A 25,356-nucleotide genomic window follows, 5' to 3' on the forward strand; every position below is an offset into this window, starting at 1 on the left:
TTCCTTCGACATCCTCTGATTCTCCTATAATACCTCTGTTCCACTGGAAACCATTTGGGTGGAGGGTCAAGTAGTAAAGGGCATTTTTGCTAGGTGAGTAGACACCTTCTGCTACCTGACATGGCCCTATGTTGGCCAAGTTCCTGTCAAAGTTTTTCTTGTCCACTTGATTTACTTCCATCATGTAGTAACTTTGGTCTCCTTTGATGTTCTATACTATACCATCTTCTCTCCAAACGGTCAATCTTTGATGCATGGTTGACGGTACAGCCCCTACCCCATGTATCCATTATCTTCCAAGAAAAAGGTTGTAGTTGGGCTTCGCTGGAATAACCATGAACACTGTTGGCCTTGTGGCTGAGCCAACTATCAGATTCACTTGTATTACTCCCAAAATGTGTCTAATCTTTCCTTCATAATTTGATAGAACCATGTTGTGTGGTTTCACGTCTATATCGAACATGCCAATCTTCTCTAGCATGTACTAGGGCATTAAGTTAACAGCTGCCCCTCCATCTACAAGGACCTTGTTTATCCCCACATGTTTTACCCTAGCCCTTATATACAAAGGTTTCAAGTGATTTCTCATGCCTTGATTAGGTCTTTCGAAGAAAGCATTCTATTCTTCGACAACACCATTATTAAGCACATAGTAACACATTGGTTTGTGCTTTGCCATTTCCTCTTCATCAACTTCTTCACAGCACCATTATTAAGCACATAGTAGCACATTGGTTTGTGCTTTGCCATTTCCTCTTCATCAGCTTCTTCACAATCCTCTGCCTCTGTCTCCTGGTAACACTCATGAGGTAAAACTGAAACTATACTACAATTTAAATTAACAGATGATACCCCATCAGACTCAAAGTCAACTGTCAGCATCTCTTCTTACTTCATTGGGTTCTCCCGCACCTACTCCTCAACAATTTGTTTTTCTGATGTGAACAGCTTTTGACTCACTGGTGGTTTGCTTGAACTTGTATCCCCAAAAGTGAACTTGTTGCTGCTGGATTCTCCCATATCCTTCGACTTCAGTTCTCTTTCAGCCTTCTTGATCCTCTGGTGTCTCCTCCACTGGGATCTTGACATAGGGTTTTTCCCTTTGTAGTTTTCCAACCTATAGGCCTCCCTCTTTGATGCTTGGAATTGTTTCCTGTACGCCATGGCAGTTCTTCCTCCCTGGTCGAAACTCCTCCATTTCTCTCTTCCTGCATTAACTTGGGTCCACCTATTCGTAGGCACATCAGTAGGGAGTTTGAAGGTAACTCTCCTTTCCTTGGGATGAGGGCTATCTTGCCTCTTGGATATTCCCTTTTTGTCGAAGACGTACATATTGGGGTTGCTTCCCTGGTGATCCCATAAAGCAGTAAAAGGGATCCTCTCAAACATTTCAGCCATTTCCTTGTCATACACTGCCCCACACCCGGGACACATAAGACACTATTTCAGATTTGTAATAACGCACCAGGAAACCTAAAAGACTTTCTCCTGGCCTTGGGTAGACCTTCATCAGTTGGCTTTCTTGCCTCCAATTTCTTTGAGTTTTGACATGTTGGGCTCTCTCATAGTTTTCAGCAACCCTTCGACTCAAGACAATGGAACAGTTGGGGCACACCGGGATCTTCTCAGAATTCTTCTTGTGACATCTCCAGAGATATTCTTGAAGGCTTTCATTTGCCTTTGGGTAACCATAACTTACTTTCTCTTTTTCCATCATCAGACACCTCTATAATTCCCCCATTTCTGGCGCTGGTAGGTTCAGGTCTACCATGTTAACTCCTAAGGCAGGAATTTTAGAAATCCTCACTTTCTCAAACTTCATTCTGAGGCCTTCAGTAGCCTCATTCATCTTTCCCACAAGGCCTTCAATAGTCTTTGGTTCAAACTTTTCTGCAGAAAAACCTTCGACATCAGTGTTGAAGGCAATGTTGTTAGGTAGGCTTTTAGTAGCCTGCTTTCCTGTTGAGACAACTTCCAATTTCTTGGCTTCATTTTCTCCAACTTCGACCATGTCCACCATGTTGATCTCCACAGGTTCAGTATAGTTGGTATCTGCAACATGAAAGGGATCAACATCAACCTTCATATGGCTTTTCGCTTTGTCAGCGAACTTCAAACGTCCATCCTTAATAGCATTCTGAATGAGATCCCTGAAAAGAAAACATTGCGAGGTTTTATGGCCAAGGAATCCATGATATTTACAAAAACCTCTTTTCTTCCGTTGTTCTAACGGAGGGATCTTAGTATTAGGAGGCACTATCATTTGGCCATCTTTTACCAATAAATCAAAAATCTCATCACACTTGGTAACATCGAAGGTGCATGTTTCTTGGGAAATTTATCATTCTTTTCTACTTCGACAGGGTTCTTGCCATTCGAAGGTGTGAGCATTTTACAAGAGTATGGAGGTGCCTCTTTTAATTCAGCCAAATCTACTTCAACTTCCTCAAAACTATAGGAATCATTGAAGGTTTCGAATTCTTCATCTTCGGCTTCGACATAAGCCACCCTTTCTTTTTTATAACTCTTATTTGCTCTGGCCTTTTCAGCCTTCAATCGTTCGACTTGTCAAACTCTGTCTGCTAATTGGGTCATATCCCTTAGATATTGGGTATCTAACTTCTCTCTAATGGAGTAATCTAGCCCTCATGCGGCCATTTCGACTAGTTCATGCTCAACCACTACTGTAAAACTTCTAGATTTCAATACTCGGAACCTATTCAAATAATCATCTATAGGTTCAGTAAAATTTCTTTTAATGCTAGCCAATTCTTTAAGACTTATCTTAGTCCGCCCCATGTAAAATTGCTCATGGAATAATCTTTCTAAATAAGGCCATGTATCTATAGAATTTGGTGGCAAAGTAGTGAACCATGTAAATTCATTCTTTGTTAACGAACTAGGAAAATATTTTATCCTCAAGTTTTCCCTGTTCGCCAAATCCCCTGCCTCAGTTAAATACATGGCTATGTGTTTGACAGTTGATTCACTAGTATCCCCTGAAAATTTTGTAAATTTAGGGATTTTACAACCCCTTGGCAATTCAGTTTGTAAGATAGAGTCTGCTAAAGGAGATGTATAATTTGGGCTTCGAAGCCCTGTGTTCATACCATTCTGGGCCATGATTCTTTCGATCATGGTAGTTAAGTTATTTTCAGCCACCATGTTATCTTGTCTAACCCTATGGGTTACTTCATCTGCATTTTGATCTCTATTAACCATCACTATTCTCCTAGGTTGTTCCTCATGGGCCTGTTGTCGAATCTCTAGTTGTTATACCCTTGCCCTTTCGATGATATTTTATCTGGGTGGTTGAACTTGATTAATGGTTGGTTCTTCCTGAGTCCCTACAGTGTTTTGCCTACGTTGAACTGATGGTTGGGGAGCCCTAAACAAGTCTGCTATGCGCGCCATTTGCGCTGATAATTGTTGATAGGACTGGGTATTTTCTTAATTAGTCCTATTTATGTTTTGGATTAAAGGGGAGAAGATTGTGTTTATCTCACGAGCAAGAACTCCCACCATATCATGGTTACTAGCGTCCATTTGTTGCCTAAACGCTGCCTGATTATTAATTGTTAATGTAGTCATTTGGTTCGACAAACCTTGGTTTTAGGCACTTCAACCCACAGAGCCATCATTCTGTATTGGTGAAAAAGTGGCCACATTAGGTTGTGTATATGTGAACGTGCCATTATGTAATCCTGCCATATAAGAGGATGACATTCCATATGGTTGTTCCCTCCAAGGCCTAAAATTTTCAAACCCTGGTGGCCTAGGGGTTGTAGGTTGTGCCTGGTTTCCAAGGTATGTCAAAATAGGTCCACCCTGAGTATTTGATGGAATATCAGTGGTATTGATAAAGGGAGGCACAATGGTCGAACTAATTATGGGCATAGTTCCTATGGACATTGACATAAAATTGTTTGTAGCCATAGACCTAAGGATTTGGGAATGGCCTGAGAACTATTTATGGCCACAGATCCTGTAGATGTAGGTATGACCTGAGAAATAGGCATAGTGGTCGAAGCATTGGTCGAACTTGCAACGACCGTACCTGACCCTTGTGGAGGATTTTGTCCTCCTTGATCATTTACAACATTAGCCATTTTTCTGTTATATTTTTCTTAGGTATTGGTTGCGAACTGTTGGTAGTTTTACCACTCTTAAGGTTCATACAACGTCTTGGTATGTTCTTAACTAAAAAGGACAACAAATTATAAATGAAACTTATGAACTTTTAAACTTTTCAACACCGTCCCACTTGGCGTGCCAATTTGTTTACCAATAATTTTTGACAAACAACCGCTAGTCTTCCAAACTGTGTAATTTGGTAACTTACAGGATCGACTAGATTGATCCTAGGACATGTATCTCAAAATTTTAGTTTTCTCTAAGTTCATTTTATAAGTGGTCATATTTCTGATTTATGAATAAGAACAAGATTCTTCTAAAACAGAGACTAAGTATTATCTAAGAATTCAGAATAATCCTTCAACTGTAAAATACTTGGTAAAGTGTAAAAGTTGAATCTAAAAGGGTTATAAATACTGTAAAGTGTAGGAAAGTAAATATTTTGACAAAATGTAAAAATTGAAAGTAAAGAAAATGTAAATGTAAATGGAAAAAGACTGGAATTAATGAAACTATAAATGACTTTAGAGTAAAGAAAACAATGGTGTTTTCATACATACATGATCAACATACTCTTTTCTCTCGCACCAGTACTTCAGGTATTTGAGTGATTTTTGTATACAATGTGAAAAAACCCTAATCTTAAAACCTAAGATTCCTATTTATAATGATTAGACCCTAACGTTCTCTACATAAATGAGTGCTACGTTCGATATTTCAAACGAAAGGATCTTCTGATGATACCACGCGTTCTTCTGACGAACAGACACAAGTTTAAATTTCAAACTCTTCTCGCTCGAAGCCTTTTTGAAACTATCCAACATGGCTGTCGAAGCAAACTTCTTGATAAAAATATTCCAATTACATACTTGAAGCTGTGTTTACTTCGACATATCAAGTCTTCATAAAAAATCCAAAAAAGAAATATGATATTCAGAATATGATATTCTTAAACCTTGGTCAAAATTCCCAGCTAACAGAACTGCATTGTTCACGATGTTGGTTGGCTCTGATCCTAGATGGCGTGGATCAAGAGCGACGTGGACCAAAATTTTCACGATTAGTACCACATGCATTGAGTCTGTGAGTCAGTCTCATTGCACTGCATTGTATTGTTATTAACATGATAAATGAGTTATGTGGTTGATGTATGTATTATATGATATTTGTTGTTATGTGCGGGTGATTATGTATGATTGTATAATCTGTATGTGATATAATTGTTGGGGATGTTGTGGATGTGTGAGATGTAGAATGTATGACTACGCATGATTATATTGCTATATACTTATTATTATACATTCTCTTATATTGTTGTGATATCTTACCTTTATGTTGGAATAATGTTTTATATGACATCGTGCAGATAGTCAGGAGTAGTTTAGAGGCAGCGGAGTTTGGAAGAGGTTGCTCTTCATTTTATTCGAGTTGGAGTAATTGCTCTGATACGTAACACCAGGGGGGATGAACACTTATTTATTTCGTTGTTTGGTGATTTGTTTGGAGTCTTATGAACTCCTTGTTATTTGAATAAATGTTGTTTTATGTTGGATGAAAATTATTTTAACAACAAGTATGATTCTTTTCCGCGGCGTAATAAAATTGAAGTTGATGACTATGAGGTTTTCTTTTGGTTCATCTGTAAATTATGTTATATATATATATATATATATATATATATATATATATATATATATATATATATATATATATATATATATATATATATATATATATATATATATATATATATATATATATTTGTTTTGAGCAAGTTTATTATGTTTGGAAAATGTGGCATCCTAATTGCATGTTAATTATTTTGAAAAATTACTCTGATTTTAAATTAATATTCGTAGGGGAAATTAGGGTGTTACACTCTTCATCTGTCAGTCATGTAGGCATCGATGTCTCCCCTTTTAATGCTTCAATAAACTTTTCTTGAGTTAATATTTCTTGCATATTCACTTTCCATAAGTCAAACTAGTTATCTCCTGAATTGTGATTTAGAATTCATGGTGCACGCTTATAAACAAAACCCCTCACCCTACGATGGACACCACTTGTTGCAAAATTGACAGGATAATTAAAAGCACTTCGCAAGAATAATTTAAAGTTAAATCACACCAAAAAATATGATGTCAGGGGACAAAGAACAGTGTCGACCACAATAAATGGCCTTTAATAAAAATAAGGGTGGAAAGAGCATTTCCCATATTTTGTTTCATCCATCATTAAGCCCAAATTTGGTATGGACCCATAACTCTCTATCTTTATTTACACTTCATTCCTTTCAACAAAACATGCATCTAGAACCAAGCTCCAAAACATAGAAAGTAAGTAGAAATCATAAGTTACAAAAACTTGCTTTCACTGAAATGCTGCTCTCGTTACCCGCCACAACTGTTGCTCTCTCTACCGTTGTTCTGATATGTTATGATCGCCTTCTTCGTGTTCAAGTTCTCTTTGTTAATTTTTTTTACCATTTTTGTTTCTTCTTTTTCAACAAAATTCTTTCAAGTCTTCTTACAAAATAGTTTTGGTGTGTGTTTCAGCTGTGAAACATGTTAATTGATGTGTGTTTGTTGTGTTCTATTTGTTAAGCTTTCAAATCTCTTCCCAATCATCTGATGGTAAGTGTCAACTTTTATATTTGATAGTGAACTTATTTCATGATACAATGAAAATCTTGTCATTGTATCGTAAGAGTTAAGAGCAACTTGTATTTTGTTTAAAAATATAGAGCATGAAATGAAATAAATTACATGAAATGTTTTATTTAAAAAAATTATAGCATAAAATACAGCGAAAAACACTATAGTAGAGAGTACACCGATGAATATAATGTTTAAAAATACATTATAAACCAAACCGATTATTTTAGTTTGATTTTATTTTTGAGAAATATTAAAACCCAAACCAAATAAAACTGATGACAATATCATTGACTCATATTTTTTTCGAACAAAAATCGATTCAAACCAAACCGATTACATTCCTAATTTTATTTCTTATGAGGTTATGTTTTATGCATTTACAAGTTGTCAAGCATTAATGAGCCGCCTTTGTAGTGCTTCATGTAAGTGACTTTGACTATATTAGCTTACTGGTGAGAAGTTTATACTCTCTCTATAACTCTTAATCTGACCTCATTTATTTCGTGTATTTGAACTCATTTATTACATTGAATTTCCTTCTAGAAGTAGAAGGCATTCTCATATTCATTCTCTGAATTGTTACAAAAGTATTTAAAAAAGTTTATTACATTTATAATAATTTTTTTTTTACAAAATTTATCATATTTTCAAAAATATGTGTAAAAAATTACATCATTTTCAAAAGTTATACCTTTCTGAGTTTACGTTATGACTTTTCTAATTCAAAGTTTAAAAAAGTCTAATTGCACAATACTTGAATTTTATTAGTTTGACATTTAATATGACTGATATGGCATAACTAGAATTATTGTTGTTTTATTTTTTTTAATTCAATTATTAACATAACTAATCATTCCCTGCATTTATAAAATACATTGGAATTGGAACGTGGTCTACTTTTCTATTTTTTTAACTTTACAATTACTTTTGCAGGCAAATTCCTTGGAACCTTCACGCATACTCTAGCCAATTTTGATTTTTTTTCTTGGAACACAACAAACCCTTGCAATTCTCTACGCTCATCATATCTCATTTTTTCTTTATAAACTGGAATGCCAATGACCCACTCTACATCTTAACATACTGTATGCTTCTTCCTCCATTATTCCACTTATCCATTTTTCATATTTTTTCCATCTGATATCCATTTGAGATTTATATCAATGAATAACAAAGTAGAACAATATCAATCAATTTCAGATGAATAACAAACGAGACGATGAAATCCTATGCTATTTGATTTTAACTCATGGTGGCTCAATTTATTGAAATCCTACGCAGAATCCCTTTCATACCCTACGTATATTTATTATTTGTATCTAAATTTGTTCCCATTCCCTTTCATTTTTTCCACTATCGTCGTCCATTGTATTTTTCCTATTTTCACATGGTTACAAAATTCTTATTTAATTTATTTCAAGATTTATTTTGATTTTGCTATTTAATTACAACGGTTCGCGATTTAGGAATCTAAGGTACAACATTTTAATGTTTCCAATTTCTTATTTAATTTATTTCAGGATTTGTTTTGATTTTGCTTTGGTGCATACTATTTCAATATCAAACTAAAGGTTATAATGTTTATGAACAATTTTTTATTCTGCTCATATTATCAATAATATTGTTTGATTCAATATGGTGTTTACTATTTCTATTTTATTATGCAGTGAAAATGGATAGAAAGCTTGATTGCGTTAAAGTTATCAAAGATTCAAAAGAAATATGGTGTCTTGCGGTTTGAATTATTGATGTCTGAAGCGTTCTCAATAATAAGAGAATTGAGCATCTAAAGATTCTTTTAATGGATTCAACAGTATAATATTACACTATTTTGTTCTAATGGATTCAATTATTATATTTAGTTAATATAAAATATTGGTTTTTTAACCTAAGTTTTACTATATTTTCATAATCAGTCCATTTTTCTGCTCTATGTCAACGAATTTTTGACTCATACCATAATGCTAAAATGACTCCATTTTCTGACTAATTTTTCTATATTTCCTGCAATCATTATCTTTATGTGGAAAAAATGATCCAGGCAATGACTCCATCTAAAGATTGCTTCAGTTGCTGAAAATGTTGCTGATGTTATTGTGAAGTATTGGGAGGAGTTACCTTATTTCTAGGGAAAATAAAGTTTGAGAAAAATGCAGTAATTTGTTTCTAATTTACATTTGCAACTAAATATATTTTATATTGTATTTTTAATTTTTTTTATATTGATTTTGATATTGTGAGTTCAAAATGGACAACAATAATTATACACTATTAATATCAATATTGTGAGTAAAAAGCAATCAATAATGATATAATATTGTTATTGTATCTTCTAATTCATTGAAAATAATTGATTGATTCCACCTTCCCTCACTATATTGGAATTGTATATTTCATTCCTCAAAAGCCTCCAACTAGGCATGACAACAAAATTCGTACCCTTAGGTACCCACCCGAACTCGCCCAAAAGTTGACGGGGAAAACCCGCTTTGACTGGGTTTGGGTTTTCCCCGATTACAAAATATGGGGACGAGTCGGGTAATGGGGACACTAGTATCGACCCGAACCCGCCCTGTTTACTTTATTTTGTACATTGTTATTTATTTTTGATAATTTAGAATATTAAATATGTGGCCAATATTTTGATAATTTGATTTGTATTTATTATTTAAAATATTTGAAATGTATGTATGAATTTTTTTGAGATTGTTTTATTTTATTATTTATAATGTAATTTCATTTTGGAAAAAATAAATATTTCTATTAGAAAAATTGATTTTACTAAATGGATGGTGGCGGGGCGGGGATACCCAAACCCGTTTCGGACGTGTTTGAGTTTTAATTTCAATCCTCGTTTAGGTTTGGGGCGGGGAACGAAGATTGTTTGGAGATTCAGATTTGGGTTTGGGGAGGTTAAAATTGTCTCCGCCTCATTGCCATGCCTACCTTCAACTTCCTTTTAGTATTCCAACAAATTGATACTTAAAATCATAACATTTTAATTCGACATGTTTCTTTCTTATTATTAATTATTATTATTAATAATTAATAATAGTAATTAAATAAATAATATTAAAAAATAAAATAAGTAACTAAATATTATAATGATTCAATAATATTATTAATTATTAAGATTATTTATTTATTAATAAAGTAATTAATAAATAATTAAATCAATTAAATTTCATTTAATATTTTAACTAATCTAATTATAAATGAGATGAAATATATAAGTGAAAGTGTCATTGTTACCATACATCAAAAATATGTGAAAAAAATTTAATAGACCTCTATTATATATTTTACTGGTTATGTAATCTAAGAAATCTGTATTAGGAGAGTCAATAATTAATTTTATTTAAATTTGGAAAAATTTAGGTAACATGGTTTAAATAATTTTTTTTGACTAAATTAGAAAATAATTCGATGTTAAAGTGATTATCTTGCTCCAAATAAACTAATTTCTTTAAGAGGTTAAAGGTAGTGCACTGACAGTGTAAAAAAGTTTTACACTGTCATCCAATAGAAACAAATCGTTTTGCCATGTCATATAAGTTTTTTTAAAATTACAGTCTGACTTGTCCTGATTCATGGTCGTGATTGGTTGACAGTGTAAAACTTTTATACACTGTCAGTGCATCACCCATTTTCTCTTTCTTTAATAATAAAAATATTTCAGCTAACTGTTTAGATTTGCTTTGGATTGAATGGAAATTTGGAATGAAAATGAAATTTGATTTAATTTGGAAGTGGGTTTCAGTTTCCTACAAAAGACGTGTGAGTGTGAATATTTTTGAATGATCCCACTCAACTTTCTCATGACTTGCTATGAAAGGCAATAAAAATTAAATTTTTAAAAGTTAAATTAAATATATTAAAAATGAAAATCCAATTCAATTCAAACACTTAAAAACTATATTATATTATTTGCTACTAAAGGCAATAGTAGAAATAAATGAATGAAAATATAAATATATTAATTTCATGGCAATAATAAATCAAATTAGTTTATTGACCATAAACTTTTGTATACATTTATTATATTTTAAGACTCGTAGGCAATGTAATTCCCCTCTGGTCTTAACTATAATTCCCACGCTTAGGTTTAACACAATTTATAATATCCCAACAGAATACAATAAAAATAACAAATATAAAAATATTTAATTAAATTGAACGTAAATGAATGAAGTTGCGGTAAATGAGTGAATAAATTGCAGATGAATAAATAAATAAATAAAAATTTAAATATTTAATAAAAAAGGAAAGCCTAACTCCTAAACCAAACCCTAATTTAGGCAAACTAGCCAAACCCTAAAAAAAGTTCGCCAAAACCTAAAAAGTTTGCCAAAAACCTAAACCCTCTCAAGCCTTAGGAGCATAATAATTAACCAAAAGTGTTAACTCCCCAGCAGAGTCGCCAGCTGTAGCAACCTGCCCTAAAAATTAGACTTTTAGAGTCGCCACCTATTCTGAAGGGCGAATAGGAAACCCTACGCAGTTTAGAGATCGGGGTAAGATTATTATAATCAGGTCGAGGGAAGGTGTTAGGCACCCTCAACCCTTTCCTAAGGTATTATCGAAGATAAGGTTTATGGCTAAATATTAAGGTTTAATAGCTAAAGAAGTGAATAGGGTGAAAATTGAGATTTGAACTGAATGGAGGTTTTAGGGAGGGGGACTCGCCTTGGTTATCCAAGTGCCTACGTATCTCCTTATGGAGAATCAGAGTCAACGTAGTTCGGGCACAGGGTTGTACGCCTTTGAATTAGTATGAGGTTGTTTGAAGGCTTTTTGAATGGCCTTGTCGCAGTTTAGAAGTTGTGATTTGAAAGGCATTTTGAATTGCCTGATTGAAAAGGATGAAAATCCGTAGTGTCGTGGTTTAGTGTATTTTAGATGTGGGCGTACAACCCTGATTTGATATGTCACCGTTAGATGCGATGATCAATAGATTTGATCAGTATAGCTAACGGATTAATGGGGCATTGCTGGTTACTCAGATCGATAGATTCGATCGTCGCGGGCAACAAATTAAATGTATTTTAAATTATATATTTTTTATCTCTCGTCTAATGCGACTAATAGCTTTAGTCGGGTCGAGGAGAGAATTAATGTTAATGTTTTCTTTGCCGAATGGGCAGTGGGATTGGGCAAACCCTAAGGCATGTAACCTTTCTAGGGTTTTTGTGATTTAATATTAATTAAAATTAATTAAACAAATTACTCGAAATAGTCGAATAATCGAGAATATAAATCGGGAAAATAATTCTAACCCTAATTTTGTATCCTAATCCTAATTTATATGCTCCTTCACCTTGGTACGTCAGATCCAGGACTTTGGTGATCTTGATGGCTGGATGGAGAGGGCGTATGGTAAACCCTGGGAGCTGCAGCGCACTGAATCTGCAAAGGAAAATTAAGAAAATATATATGCAGGAGGCAGGGATTGAACCCATGCCCCTGCGCGCTAAGCCCTTTAAGCGAACCCCTTCACCACTACACCACTTCTTCCATGTTGTTATTAACATAAACGATAACCAATATATATGAAAAACGAAACAATTAATTTTAAAAGGCAAAACCCGCGCCCAGTATATGCAGTCGTCTCCTTCGTTTGTTTTTTTCTGGAAAAACCTTTGGCAACGGTTTATCTATGTTGCTATAACCCCTGCAAATTTTAGTCTCACAAAAGACAACAAATGAATGAATTCCAAAGACATGGATCGATTGTAAATCATGCTCTGAACACGATGATACCATTAATTCGGGCTAATTTCACCTCTAACATAGTATCCCTAAATTAAAGCTTCAAAACCTAACAATGGTGAAACCATGATGAATCCATGGCGGTTCTGAGCGTGAAGAATCTTGGAGGATGTCCGGATAGCTTCAGGGAAGTCCCAGGAATATGCTTGAATCCTCAAAACTCCTTGATTTGGTCTGCTTCCTCGAATCCGAATTGGATTTTTGTTTGAATTTCAAGAACTCTATTATGGCCTTTTAGATGCAGATTTTTGTTCCCCCTCTGTATCGATTCATGATTATTCCATTCCTTCTCTGCTGTTGATGAGCTTGCTGCAACAAGGAGAAAAAGGAAAAAAACTTGTTGTGTTTTAAAATCACATGGTTGTTGTTACGTGAGAAAGTGTAAGAAAAGTGGAAAAAAATATGTTAGTTTGTTATTATAGATGAACAAAAAAAAGGTCTTGAAAAATTGTTAGTATGAAAAGTGTATGTAAAACTGAAAAAATGTTAGCTCTATGTACAGACCGTGTAGGTATAATCTTGTACCGAAAAAAAAGTGGCCTCCCCTAATTTGTTAAAATTAGTCTTATTTATATTAGTTAAATTAGGTTTATTTCTTACACCTAATGGGCCTACTAAAACTAAACCTAGTAATCCTAAAACTAATTCTAATAATAATAGTTAGTAATAATAATATTTAATAACAATAATCCTAATAATAACTAATACTAATTCTAATAATAATAGTTAGTAATTATAAAAACTAATGATAATCCTAAAAAATCAACAATAATTAGTTAGTAAAATTAAAAAAATTAATACTAACTAATAATAAAATTAATAATAGTAATAAAAAAACAAAGTGTTAGTGAAACACGAATAACATCCCAAAAATGATAGAACTTTTTTTTTGTAATAATTGGGCCCATTATTTGGATCCCAAAAATACTTGCTAGTCAAACCCCTATTTTATTTCAACCGATTTATAAGGGAGTTTTATAAGAGGCCGAGTTTAATAATAGATATATTAAACCCTATGGCTCTTAATTTTTTTAACACCCTTAATAAATTAGAAGAAGTGGATTATATCGAGTAAATTTTGGGGTATGACAGCTGCCCCTATTCAATCTTCTTAAACCTGAAGAGGCAGATAGGCACGTCTGCCTATCGTGATCTAAAGGTAGAAGAGGATTGAATATTGAATGCCCCGAAATTTGCACTTGTTGGGAAGAAGTTCTGGAGGAGATGGGCTTACAGATGCCACCCGAGGTGAATGCCATTTTTTCAGAGTGTGGAGCAAACGCTTTTGAAAGGGACCACTGTGTTTCGATTGTAGCATGGCCTGAAGAGGCAACCTGAATTTTATGCAATGTTATGATGCATGCAATGTATGACGCAGTGAGCTTCTCAAAATAAATGAGAGCGATGTATGTATATGCATTATGTATGAATGAGGTATGTTAGTTGAATGATGCATGATTGTTAGCTATGTTAGTTGAAGTATGTTAGTAACTTTGAAAAAGAAAAATAAAACCTTTGTTTGTTGATGATGTTTTGGAGAAGATCACTGTCGAGGGACTAACGTGATAAACCCAATTGAGAACCCTTTGTAAAACCATGTTGTGAACCCCTTTGTGAACCCCTTTGTAGTCTTGAAGAATATTACTGCCGAGGGACTAACGTGATAAACCCCATTGAAGAACCCTTTGCAAAACCTTGTGCTCGAGTGTGAGAGAAAAGAACCGTCCTGCTAAAGCCTGAGTCTTACATAGCGAGGACTTGATTAGCTTGCTATATTGCTAGCAAACTTTCGCAATTTGTGAACCCCACTTACTATAGTTCTAGTAAGTTTCCGTAGTTTGTGAACCCCACTTACTATAGTTCTAGTAAGTTTCCGTAGTTTTGTGAACCCCAAAAGGATCACTTGCTATAGCTCTAGCAAGCTCACCTGCACCAATAGGATTACTTGTCATAGTTCTGACAAGCTCACCTGCACCATTTGGATCATCTGCCCTTGTTCGGACAAATTTCACCTACACCATTTGGATCATTTGCCCTGGTTCGGACAAATTTCTCCTGCACCATTTGGATCATTTGCCCTGGTTCGGACAAATTTCACCTACACCATTTGGATCATCTGCCCTGGCTCGGACAAATTTCACCTACACCATTTTGATCATTTACCCTGGTTCAGACAAATTTCACCTGCACCATTTGGATCATTTGCCCTGGTTCGGACAAATTTCACCTGCACCATTTGGATCATTTGCCCTGGTTCGGACAAATTTCACCTACACCATTTGGATCATTTGCCCTGGTTCGGACAAATTTCACCTGCACCATTTGGATCTCTTGCCCTGCTTCGGACAAATTTCACCTACACCATTTGGATCATTTGCCCTGGTTCGAACAAATTTCACCTACACCATTTGGATCATTTTCCCTGGCTCGGACAAATTTCACCTACACCATTAGGAGTCACTTGCCCTTGTTCGGACAAGTTTACCTGCACCACAGGAATAACCTGCCATGGTTCTGACAAGTGTACCTGCATAAGAAGAGATTATTTGCTATAGTTCTAGCAAACTTACCTGTATCAAAGGAATTGCCTGCCATGGTTCTGACAAGCGTACCTGCATGAAAAAGATTCACCTGTTTGGAGACTCACGACTCGAGGGTCGGAGAAAGTAGCATGCCAAATATTCACGACTCGAGGGTCGGAAAGGAAACGATATGTTTAGAAACTCACGACTCGAGGGTCAGAAAACACACCTGTCACAACACGAGGGTTGGAAACTCACGACTCGAGGGTCGGAAAACACACCTATCACAACACGAGGGTTGGAAACTGGGCTTTTGTAGTATGTGAATGCACTAGATGATATGCATATGCTAATGCGTATGTATGCTGATGCTGATGTCAATCCTAAGATTTTATCTCCTTATTGAACTTGTTTAAACCATATTTGCACCTATACCGTGACTATGCTTATGCTGGCTTTGTAATTAATGTATGTGGATAATGCTTATGCTTATGTATATGTTGATTGATGTAACGAGTGGAATGAAGTAATGTCTTCTATAAGACTACCTGAAAAAGTTCCTGGAATGGATACGAACTTTTGTCTTAAAGAAGACTACCTGAAAAGGTTTTTTAGCAAGGATGAAGAATGTCTTTAAAGACAACTACCTGAAAAGGCTGAAAGATGTCTTAGAAGGACTACCTAAAAAGGTACTTAGCAAGGAATGAGGAGTGCCTTTAAAGACTACTATCTGAAAAGGCTGAAAGATTTCTTTAAGAAGGACTACCTAAAAAGGTTCTTAGCAAGGAATGAGGAATGTCTTTAAAGACTACTACCTGAAAAGGCTGAAAGGTGTCTTTAAAAAGGACTACCTAAAAAGGTTCTTAGCAAGGAATGAGGAATGTCTTTAAAGACTACTACCTGAAAAGGCTGAAAGATGTCTTAAAAAAAGGCTACCTATAAAAGGTTATTAGAAAGGACGATTAATGTCTTAGAAAATACCACCCAAAAAGGTTCGTAGAATGTCTTAAAGAAGACCACCTGAAGAGGTTCCTGAAAAGGATGACAAATTGTCTTAAAGAAGACTACCTAAAAAGGTACTTAGAAAAAGAATGTCCTGAAGAAGACTACCTAAAAAGGTTCTTAGGAAAATAATGTCTTAAAGAAGACTACCTGAAGAGGTTCCTGGAAAGGATGAAAATTTGTCTTGAATAAGACCGCTTGAGGAGACTCCTAGAAAGGATCGTGAGATTTGTCTTAGATAAGATTGCTGAAGAGGTGTGGTGTAATGTATCAACCAATGTATATAATGCATGACTTATATGTATTTGCATGATGTTACGATGATAGGTTGTCGATAACCAAAGCGTATATAGCTCGTTGGAGTTATAGGTTTGTTTGATAAGGTGGGGTGTGATGCTAGCGCGACTTCCCAATCCCTGTTTTTGTATTTGAAGATCGTAGTTAGGAGAGAGATTGGTTCGAGATTGTAAAGTGTGAGAGCACCTTTCCCTTATGTTGTGCGCCTTGCCCCAGTTTGGCTCTTTGAAATACTCCACTCCTTTAACCTTTTGAGGTTCTCCACACCTTTAACCTTTTGAGGTTCTCCACGCCTTTAACCTTTCGAGGTTCTCCACACCTTTAACCTTTTGAGGTTCTCCACACCATTAACCTTTTGAATTGTTTGCCTTATGGATTTGATATCCAATGCCCCCATGTTTAGCGGGAAAAAGATGCCTATGATCTCCAAGCTATGAAGGAAGTGCCCCGAGAAATAACCTTGTCATATGCCTCGATGTTTAGATTGAAGGGTATGCCCTTGATCTCCAGGATATGGAAGGTTATCTATAGTGTTCTATCCTTTTGAGTTTGAATTCTTCCCATGTTTGACATGCCCCTGATTGTGATTGCTTCGAGGTGTGCCCCAAGTTGATTGAACTTTTAGGATGAATGCCCCCAATTAATAGGATTTTCGCTTGTATGCCCCTGTAACCCTTGAAATTTTGCCCCTGTTTAGAAGAACCCCCTAGATGTGGTTCCCCCCATTCCAGAGTCTTCATTAGAAAGGATCACCTTTGATTAACCCATTTCGAGATCTCCTTGATGCTAAGTGTATACTCGCAGATGACGTTGTACCATTTGAGAAGTAACTCCAATGCAATGTGTATGAGAGTTTTGAGATCGAAGTCCGTTATGAATTAGGAAGGAATGATTTAGAAATGAATGCTTGAAGAAGCGCAGTGGTTAGAAATAGTTTTAACAAACATAGGAGTCAGTATAACAAAATCCTCCTTAGTATGCTTTCGTGGTTAACCTTGCCTCAATTAGGACTTTTAACTGTTGTAACTTGGCCTGGTTCATGTTTTAAGAAACAATGGATATAAGGCTCAAAATTTTATTTATCCCACCCCTTTCTCCTTGATGTTCTTCAGATCCTGAAAATTCACTTAATCCAATGGAAGTGCTTTGTTTGCAAGAGAATCGTTTCGGTTTTGATGTTGAGCAGAAGCCTTAGTAGAGATCCAAGCATTGATGAAAATGTTGTAAAGATCCAAGCATTAAAGGGAAGCTACGATGTTTTAGCAGTCACAGGATTATCCTTTGCTGTTTTTTGCCTTTGTTTTTATCCCTTATTTTTGCATGAGCCAATTCTTTTGAATTTGACCCATAGGGATGCCCTAATTTTTGCCTAAGTCATTTTTGTTTTCTTTTATGAAATTTTCCATTTTGACTTAGCGGGCGCTTTTCTCCTTTTTCTTTTGAATGCTCCTTGGATTTTGAATATTGTGACTGCTATGTTGATTTGCAAGCTTCGACTTTGATACTTCCCCGATCTTGAATGATATATTGAGGAAGGAGATGTTGTGAATGTTACCTCCATTGCTTCCTCAATCTTGAATGAACGCGAGGAAGATGTGCTTGAACCTTTGCTTGAACCTTGCTTGGATTGACTGATTCTCTTGACAACCAAAATACACCATTGAATTAATTGAAGTCTACCCTGCCCCTGGTTGAAATCAAGGTTTATTTGAAAAGTAGAAACAAAACTCCAACTCCTGGCTCGAGGGGGTGACGAGGGATTAACATCCTTATATCTCCACTGTTTGGGAATTGAAGCAATGCCTGTACATCCTCGGCTCGGTCTTACCTTGAAAGCATATGTTTAGCTGGACTTAGTTATTTGTATTCGTCATTCTCCCTTAAGTTCGTTAATAATCCTAAATTTGAAATTGAAATTCGTAGTAGTGAGCGAATGTATTGACTCCAAAACCTGCATGGTCATCCCATTAGAATTGCTAACCCGAAGGTACAACTTTTATCCTGAGTAAAACTTAGCGATCGTAGGGGTTGAAATTCTGAGCATGGCAAAACCTATTGTTCCTAGGGACAATCTCCTTTGTAAATCCATTGACCTTGTTTCATTCCTTAGTTTATGAACTTGTAGAAGTGAAGGGTAACCTCGAGTTCTCCTTGGACATGTCAAACCTGTTGGGAATGTTAGCGGTGGGTTTTCGTCGTATCGGAACTTCATGAGTTTCCTTTGACTGAACCTCTTTTGCTTTTCCTAAGGATAGTGTCGCACCGTTCGTAACCTCCAGAGTTTGTAGATTGATAGAGAGAACCTATGACCCTTTTGCCCCTTGGTGTGGAGTTAACACACGTCGCCTTCTAACCCCCAAGGGTTGGCCTAGCGGTGGAGGTTTGGGTCTTGAGAGTGTGCTCCTCTCAAGGTCCTGAGTTCGAATCTTGCTAGGTGCTATCAATCCTTGCGTGGGTCAGTCCATACAGAACTTTGTTCTGGCTTTAAACGGGGCCCCCGCTAGTGGACGGTGGGACTGGTCCCTCTTGGATTAGTCGGTCGCAAGGCCGGATACCAAGATTTCCAAAAAAAAAAAAACACACGTCGCCTTCTCTCCATCGATTTATGCATCTTTGTTTAGGATTTTGCCCCAGTTGGACTAATCCTTGCCCCCAGGTTATCGTAGAGCGTCCTTGTAAGTTGGATATGTTCTAAGACGAACCCCTTTATGACTAGATACCCCTTGAGTGTATCTACGAGGGAACTTCTTTGGTGAACTAATCCTTGCTCGATGATAACCTCTGTTGTATTTGCAATCCTGTTACCACAAGGCGTGGACATGCGGCTGGCATGGTAAAAAGACATCCTTTTTCTCCTTGTGTCACCAAGTTCGTTCTCGATGATTTATCCTCCTTTCTCCGTAGTTTATGATCCTTTGAATTTTTCTTTGCGAGTCTCGGGAAATCGGCTAGCACGGTAAGTGTGGATGCGGGCGAAGGTAGAAGTGCAAATGTTAATGTAAATGAATGCATGAAAATGCAAATGCATGCGTATGCGAGAGACTTCTTGTATTATAACTCTGTGTATGCAATGCAGACATGTGACGTATAATCCTAGGGATAGCCTTAGAGGTGACATTAGACCCTAGCAAAATCCTGGCAAGATAGATGTTATGACACGCCAATGGAAATCCCTTAGATTAGGGAGTATGCAGAAAGTAGCGGCTGGTGACCGTTCAAGACAGTCACCAAGTCTCATGGCCATCGAGAGGCCAATCAACGTGTACCAATGAAGTTGTCCTTGGTGGGAAGGTTCTCTGTGCGGAACACAACCTATTTAAGGACGATATCAGACAAAGTGAAATCCCTATTGGCGAGGGATGAAAGATGTATAGATGGAAATCCAAAACCCTACAAGTTAGAGGGTGCGCGGGAATAGGCACACAGTGACCGTTCAAGACAGTAACTAGATCTCATAGCCATCGAGAGGCCAATCGAACGTGTGCTAATGAAGTTGTCCTCCGTATGAGGGATGATCGGTAAAATAGCAAGTGTACTATTTTGCCTATGTAGTAGTAATGGGAAAATCCCAAGTATCGAATCTCAAGGACTGCTTGACGATATAGAGTTTTATCAGTATTTCAATTAAACAAAAAGTTCAAAAGGGGGTTTGGTTGGTTTTGCAAATAAAGTAAATATACAGAATAATAGAACGATGAACAGAGATGAGTAGATTGCTAGGGACGGTGAATGATTCTTCATGCAACGAATTTCCTGTCTCAATGCAACAACATTCTTTTCATAGTTAATTACCGGTTCTTTAGAGTATCTAATCCTAAGGCCTTAGTGAAAAGATCTTTGACCTCACAACCTAATTACTATGTCCATAGATAATTACGGTTATGATCAAGCATTCCAATAACAAGAATTTCCGGTTACAATATGATATCCCTAGTCCTAGGTGATATAGATACTATATGTTCTTAATCATGTCCACAAATAATATGTCGTCCAGCTACACTATTCATTCATATTCAGAATCCGTTTTTCCGACGGATAAAGCATTATTAACGGATGAAGAACAAATTAACAATTATGAAAAGTAAAATAGTTATTGCATCAATTGAATAAATTCATCACAATCCAAATCAGGGTCACCCCCTTAGCAATGGGGGGTTTAGCTACTCATAAAAATAATAGAAAACATAGTTTTGATTGTAGACATTACAGATAAATGAAGGAATCAGATCTTCAATGGCTTAAGCTCATAGAATCCTTCACTCCTTGCATCAATCTTGAATTCTCCAGCCTCTCTAATGTATTTTCGCACTCAAAACTGTCCAACCCTTGTCCAAACGCAATCTCCTTCTTTTATTACTGTCATTCTGGGCTTTTCAGCAAAACAGGCCCAAAAATCACGTTCACACGCGTGTGGGAACGCGTCTGGCTCACATGACACGCGTCCTGGGACGCGTTTGGGCAGAGGGACAATTTCCTTTGCAATTTTGGCTGCTGGGACGCGTGTGGGCACGCGTCTGGTAGTCTGGGACGCGTCTGGGCACGCGTTTGGTGGCCTGGGACGCGTCTGGGCACGCGTTTGCTCAGCAGACTTCAATATTTCACTTCCACACGCGTCTGGGGACGCGTTTGAGCAGCAGGAGGTACTTTTACAGGCTCCACACGCGTGTGGAGACGCGTTTGGCCAGGCAATATGCTTTTTCATTAGTTTCTTCACGTTTCGCACTGATTTTCTCCACTTTATTCATCTGAGTCTGCAAACACTTAAACACACCACTAAAGCATAAAATGCGGAATAATGAAATAAAACATAAAATAAAATACTTCAAAGACAACTAAAAATAACAGTAAAAACATGTGTAAAAACCACTGATCAAACTCCCCCAAACTTAAACCGTTGCTTGACCTCAAGCGACAATTATAAGAATTAATGACCTTTAAGGCACACCGGTGTTCATACGTGAAATATCCGTTTGTATTGATCAAGAAACAGTTGGTCCGGCATTCACATGACGCGACGAGTTTCCGCTACCACTTTAAACCTTTAGCTCCCATTTTAGATACCTCTCCAACTATGCTTTGCACTTAAGTCTCTTTCCGATTTTTCTCCTCTTTCATTCGGACAATCACATTAAGGCACTGTATTTCTTATAATAATCATCACATGCATGAGACAGATCAAGGCTTTTTATTTTCTTTTTCTGGCACCAAACGAGCAGCATTTGCTACCTTTTTATTACCGATGAAACTTTCAAACTTTGCAGTTATATATTGCCCTTTTGGACGACGTTTGGGGATCAACCTCCTTTGGGCTGAATAACCGGGTGAGGGTTACCCAACTTAGCGAGCCGGTTGCCTTTTACCGCCTTTTCATCATTTGGTGCCAACTTTTTATATCTTCTTTTTCTAACCAGTCATCATGCACGTGAATCTGAATTATGCCAGACTGTATCAATAAACTACTCGAGGAGTACTTCTCAGGAGGCAAGTACTATGGTGCAAATCTACACGTTAGACTCGTATTTCTCTTCGGGAGCCAAGGGTGTTTAAACGAACCTCTTCTTGCCACATTATTCCGAACTTCCTGTCCTCAAACAATCCTCCCTTCATCTCTATATACTATTCCTGGTCGCTCTTTAAGATCAAAACTCTTCAAAAATTAAAAATTTCGGTCAAAATTTAAGAGAATGATTTTGTAGGTCTTACACATATTATACTAGCAATATAAATTAAAATGCAAAGAGTAAAACCTCCCCCAAACTTGAACCAAACATTGACCTCAATGTTTTAGAACAAGTTCGAGAGAGGTGACTCACAGAGGGTAATGCACTCCATAGCTTCCACTTGAAATGCCCCTTTTATTTCCTGAAATAAAATAAACAAAAAGACAAAGTAATTATTAAAAGTGTGGGTTGCCTCCCACGAAGCGCTTCGTTTAACGTCGCATGGCTCGACGGTCCATTACCCTTTATTATGGAGGGTATTTTCAATTCCAAACCTGGTTGCTTTTCACCTCCGCAACCAAAAACTCATGAAGATGAAAGGCATGGACAACTTTTCTCTTCAATTCACTTTTCACATTCTTCTTGACTTTTTTATTCTTTTTAGGACTTTTGATAGCTCCTTGAGTTGTTTCCACCCGAGAAGCTATGCTTGAAACTTTTTCTTGGAGCTGCTCAGGCCTTTTGTCTTTTTTTTCACTTTCTGTCATACCACCAGAAGTTTGATCATTTACAACCGCCCTATGTTTTTTAACTCCTAACATCTTCAAGGTTACTTCTTCATCAAAAGATCTCAGCGTTAGTGTCCCTTTTTCAATGTCGAGGTTGCAGCGGCCTGTCGACAAAAATGGCCTCCCAAGAAGGATAGGCCTTTCTTCGTCTTCCGGAATATCCATGATATGGAAGTCCACGGGGAATACAAACTTATCCACTTCCACCAATACATCTTCTGCTACCCCATATGATTTCTTAATGGTGTGGTCGGCGAACCTTAACTGTGTCTTACTCTCACTAATCTTTTGCAACTCAAGCTTTTTAAAAATTGACAAAGGCATTAAACTCACACTAGAACCAGAATCGAGGAGTACCTTTTTAAAAGTTATGTTATTGATAGTGCATGGTATTGCCACCGCTCCCGGGTCTTTCCTCTTTATTGGGATCTTTCTTGCTGACGAGACTAAACCGCACTTCTCAGTTGCAATCTTTTGTTCTCCTTCCACTGATCTCTTTTTCGCCATCACCTCCTTCATAAATTTCCTATACAAGGGCATGTCCTCAAGTGCTTCGAAGAATGGTAGATTTACCTCTAACTTTTTGAACAAGGCAGTGAACTTCTCAAAATCTTTCTCTTTTGACTTCTTCTTTGTCACTCGGGAAGGGAAAGGTAGTTTGATCACCGGTTCAGCATCTTTCTTATTTTTTTCTTCAACTGGTTTAACCGGTGGTATCACAACTTCTGGTTCTTTCGGATTTTCTCTTATTTCCAAATCCACCTCTATTACCATAGGGTCATCTATTTCCTCTTTTTCTTTTTCAGATTCAGCCACTCTTTTGCTCCTTGTTGTAACTGCATTAATCTTCTCTTGGTCTTTCGGATTTTTCACAGTTGAACTCGGAAAGTTACCTTGTGCCTGTAGAGTGAGGTGCTGTGCTATTTGACCCACCTGAACTTCTAGATTTTTGATTGAAGCTGTGGTGTTCCTATGGTTGTTTCTTGTCTCTTCTTGAAATTGAGAGCATTGTCCAGCCAATCTCTCGATAGCTACTTCCCACTCCGCTTTCTGAGGGCCTTGTTGTTGTTGTTGTTGATCTTTCCAAGCGAAGTTGGGATGATTCTTCCACCCAGGATTATAGGTGTTAGAATAAGGATTATTTTTCCTCAAGAATTTGATTTCTTCAATTTGCTTGGGAGTCGCAACACAACAAACAGTTTGATGAGGACCACTGCAAATTTCACAGATTACCGGTTGAGCTTGTTGCACTTGAGCCACCTGTTGTGTACCTATATTCATAGCCTTCAATCTTTTTTCAACTTCAGCCGCTATCGCATCTTCAACTCGGATTTTTGAGGTTTCCAGCTTGAGATCAATGATTCCTTCTGGTTTGCTAGCACACCTATCATACAGCTCCAAATGCTCATTTGCAGCTATTGCTTCAATGATTTTTGTGATGCCGGAGGCTGTTGTGAAATTTGTTGAGCCTCCAGCTGCTGTATCAATCAACTGCTTTGTTTTCATTCTGAGTCCATTAACAAAAACTTGCATCTGTTCAGTCTTGTCCATATTATGAGTGGGACATGCTACGAGAATTCTTTTGAATCTTTTGTAAGCATCTCCTAAGGGCTCACCCTCCTTCTGCTTGAAGTTCAAAATGTCATACCTCTTTCTTATAAAGACCGAGGCGGGGAAATACTCATTCAAAAAAACCTTCTCCATCTCTTCCCATGTTGTGATACTGCCTACTGGGAGAGAATAGAACCACTCTTCTGCTTCTTCGGCTAATGTGAATGGGAACATTCTCAGCTTCTTCGCTTCTTCTGTATGCCCTTCAATTTTTAGAGTAGTGCTCATGGTCAAAAATCTCTGTAGGTGCTTGTTTGCATCTTCATTAACCTTTCCGGTGAAAGGTTTTCTTTCCAGCTGATTTATTGTGCTCGGATGCAATTGAAAGTTTGCCGCATTTACCGGTTGGTTGACAATTGTGAGTCTTCCTCCCGGGTTGTTTGCAACACCGTAGTCACCAAGGAGCCTCTCAGGAGGAGGATTTTCACCCATGACTTCTTCTTCACTTTCAGAATCTGAACCTGAATTAACTGAAACACTTTCTTCTTCAGATTCCAGCTTAGCCAACCGAGCTTGTCTACGCCTTGCGTGCAAAGTTCTTTCAATTTCTGCGTCAAAAAGAAATTCAGCTGAGGACTTACCTCGCATACACAGATTAGACAAATATTAGAATTAGGAAAAATAAGTAGTGCAGACAATAAAATTTTAGTCACAGAGCAACAAAATTTTAATTGAAATAAATCTAGAACTCTATAATCTTCGGCAGTTCCCCGGCAACGGCGCCAAAAACTTGATCGGTAAAATAGCAAGTGTACTATTTTGCCTATGTAGTAGTAATGGGAAAATCCCAAGTATCGAATCTCAAGGACTGCTTGACGATATAGAGTTTTATCAGTATTTCAATTAAACAAAAAGTTCAAAAGGGGTTTTGGTTGGTTTTGCAAATAAAGTAAATATACAGAATAATAGAACGATGAACAGAGATGAGTAGATTGCTAGGGACGGTGAATGATTCTTCATGCAACGAATTTCCTGTCTCAATGCAACAACATTCTTTTCATAGTTAATTACCGGTTCTTTAGAGTATCTAATCCTAAGGCCTTAGTGAAAAGATCTTTGACCTCACAACCTAATTACTATGTCCATAGATAATTACGGTTATGATCAAGCATTCCAATAACAAGAATTTCCGGTT

At 36.8% G+C, this 25,356-nt stretch overlaps 1 protein-coding gene across 1 annotated transcript; it reads right to left on the minus strand.

Annotated features, from left to right (window-relative positions):
• Positions 1-1,726: 1,726 nt before the first annotated feature.
• LOC131604897 (uncharacterized) lies at positions 1,727-3,222 on the minus strand. The gene is made up of 3 exons (XM_058877312.1): positions 2,767-3,222; positions 2,312-2,550; positions 1,727-2,150 (listed from the first exon to the last, which is right to left on the minus strand). Exons 1-3 carry the CDS (start codon positions 3,220-3,222, stop codon positions 1,727-1,729), a joined length of 1,119 nt encoding a protein of 372 aa, XP_058733295.1.
• Between the last annotated feature and the right edge of the window lie 22,134 nt (positions 3,223-25,356).

Source organism: Vicia villosa, linkage group LG5, assembly GCF_029867415.1.
Source record: "Vicia villosa cultivar HV-30 ecotype Madison, WI linkage group LG5, Vvil1.0, whole genome shotgun sequence".
Lineage (NCBI taxonomy): Eukaryota > Viridiplantae > Streptophyta > Magnoliopsida > Fabales > Fabaceae > Vicia > Vicia villosa.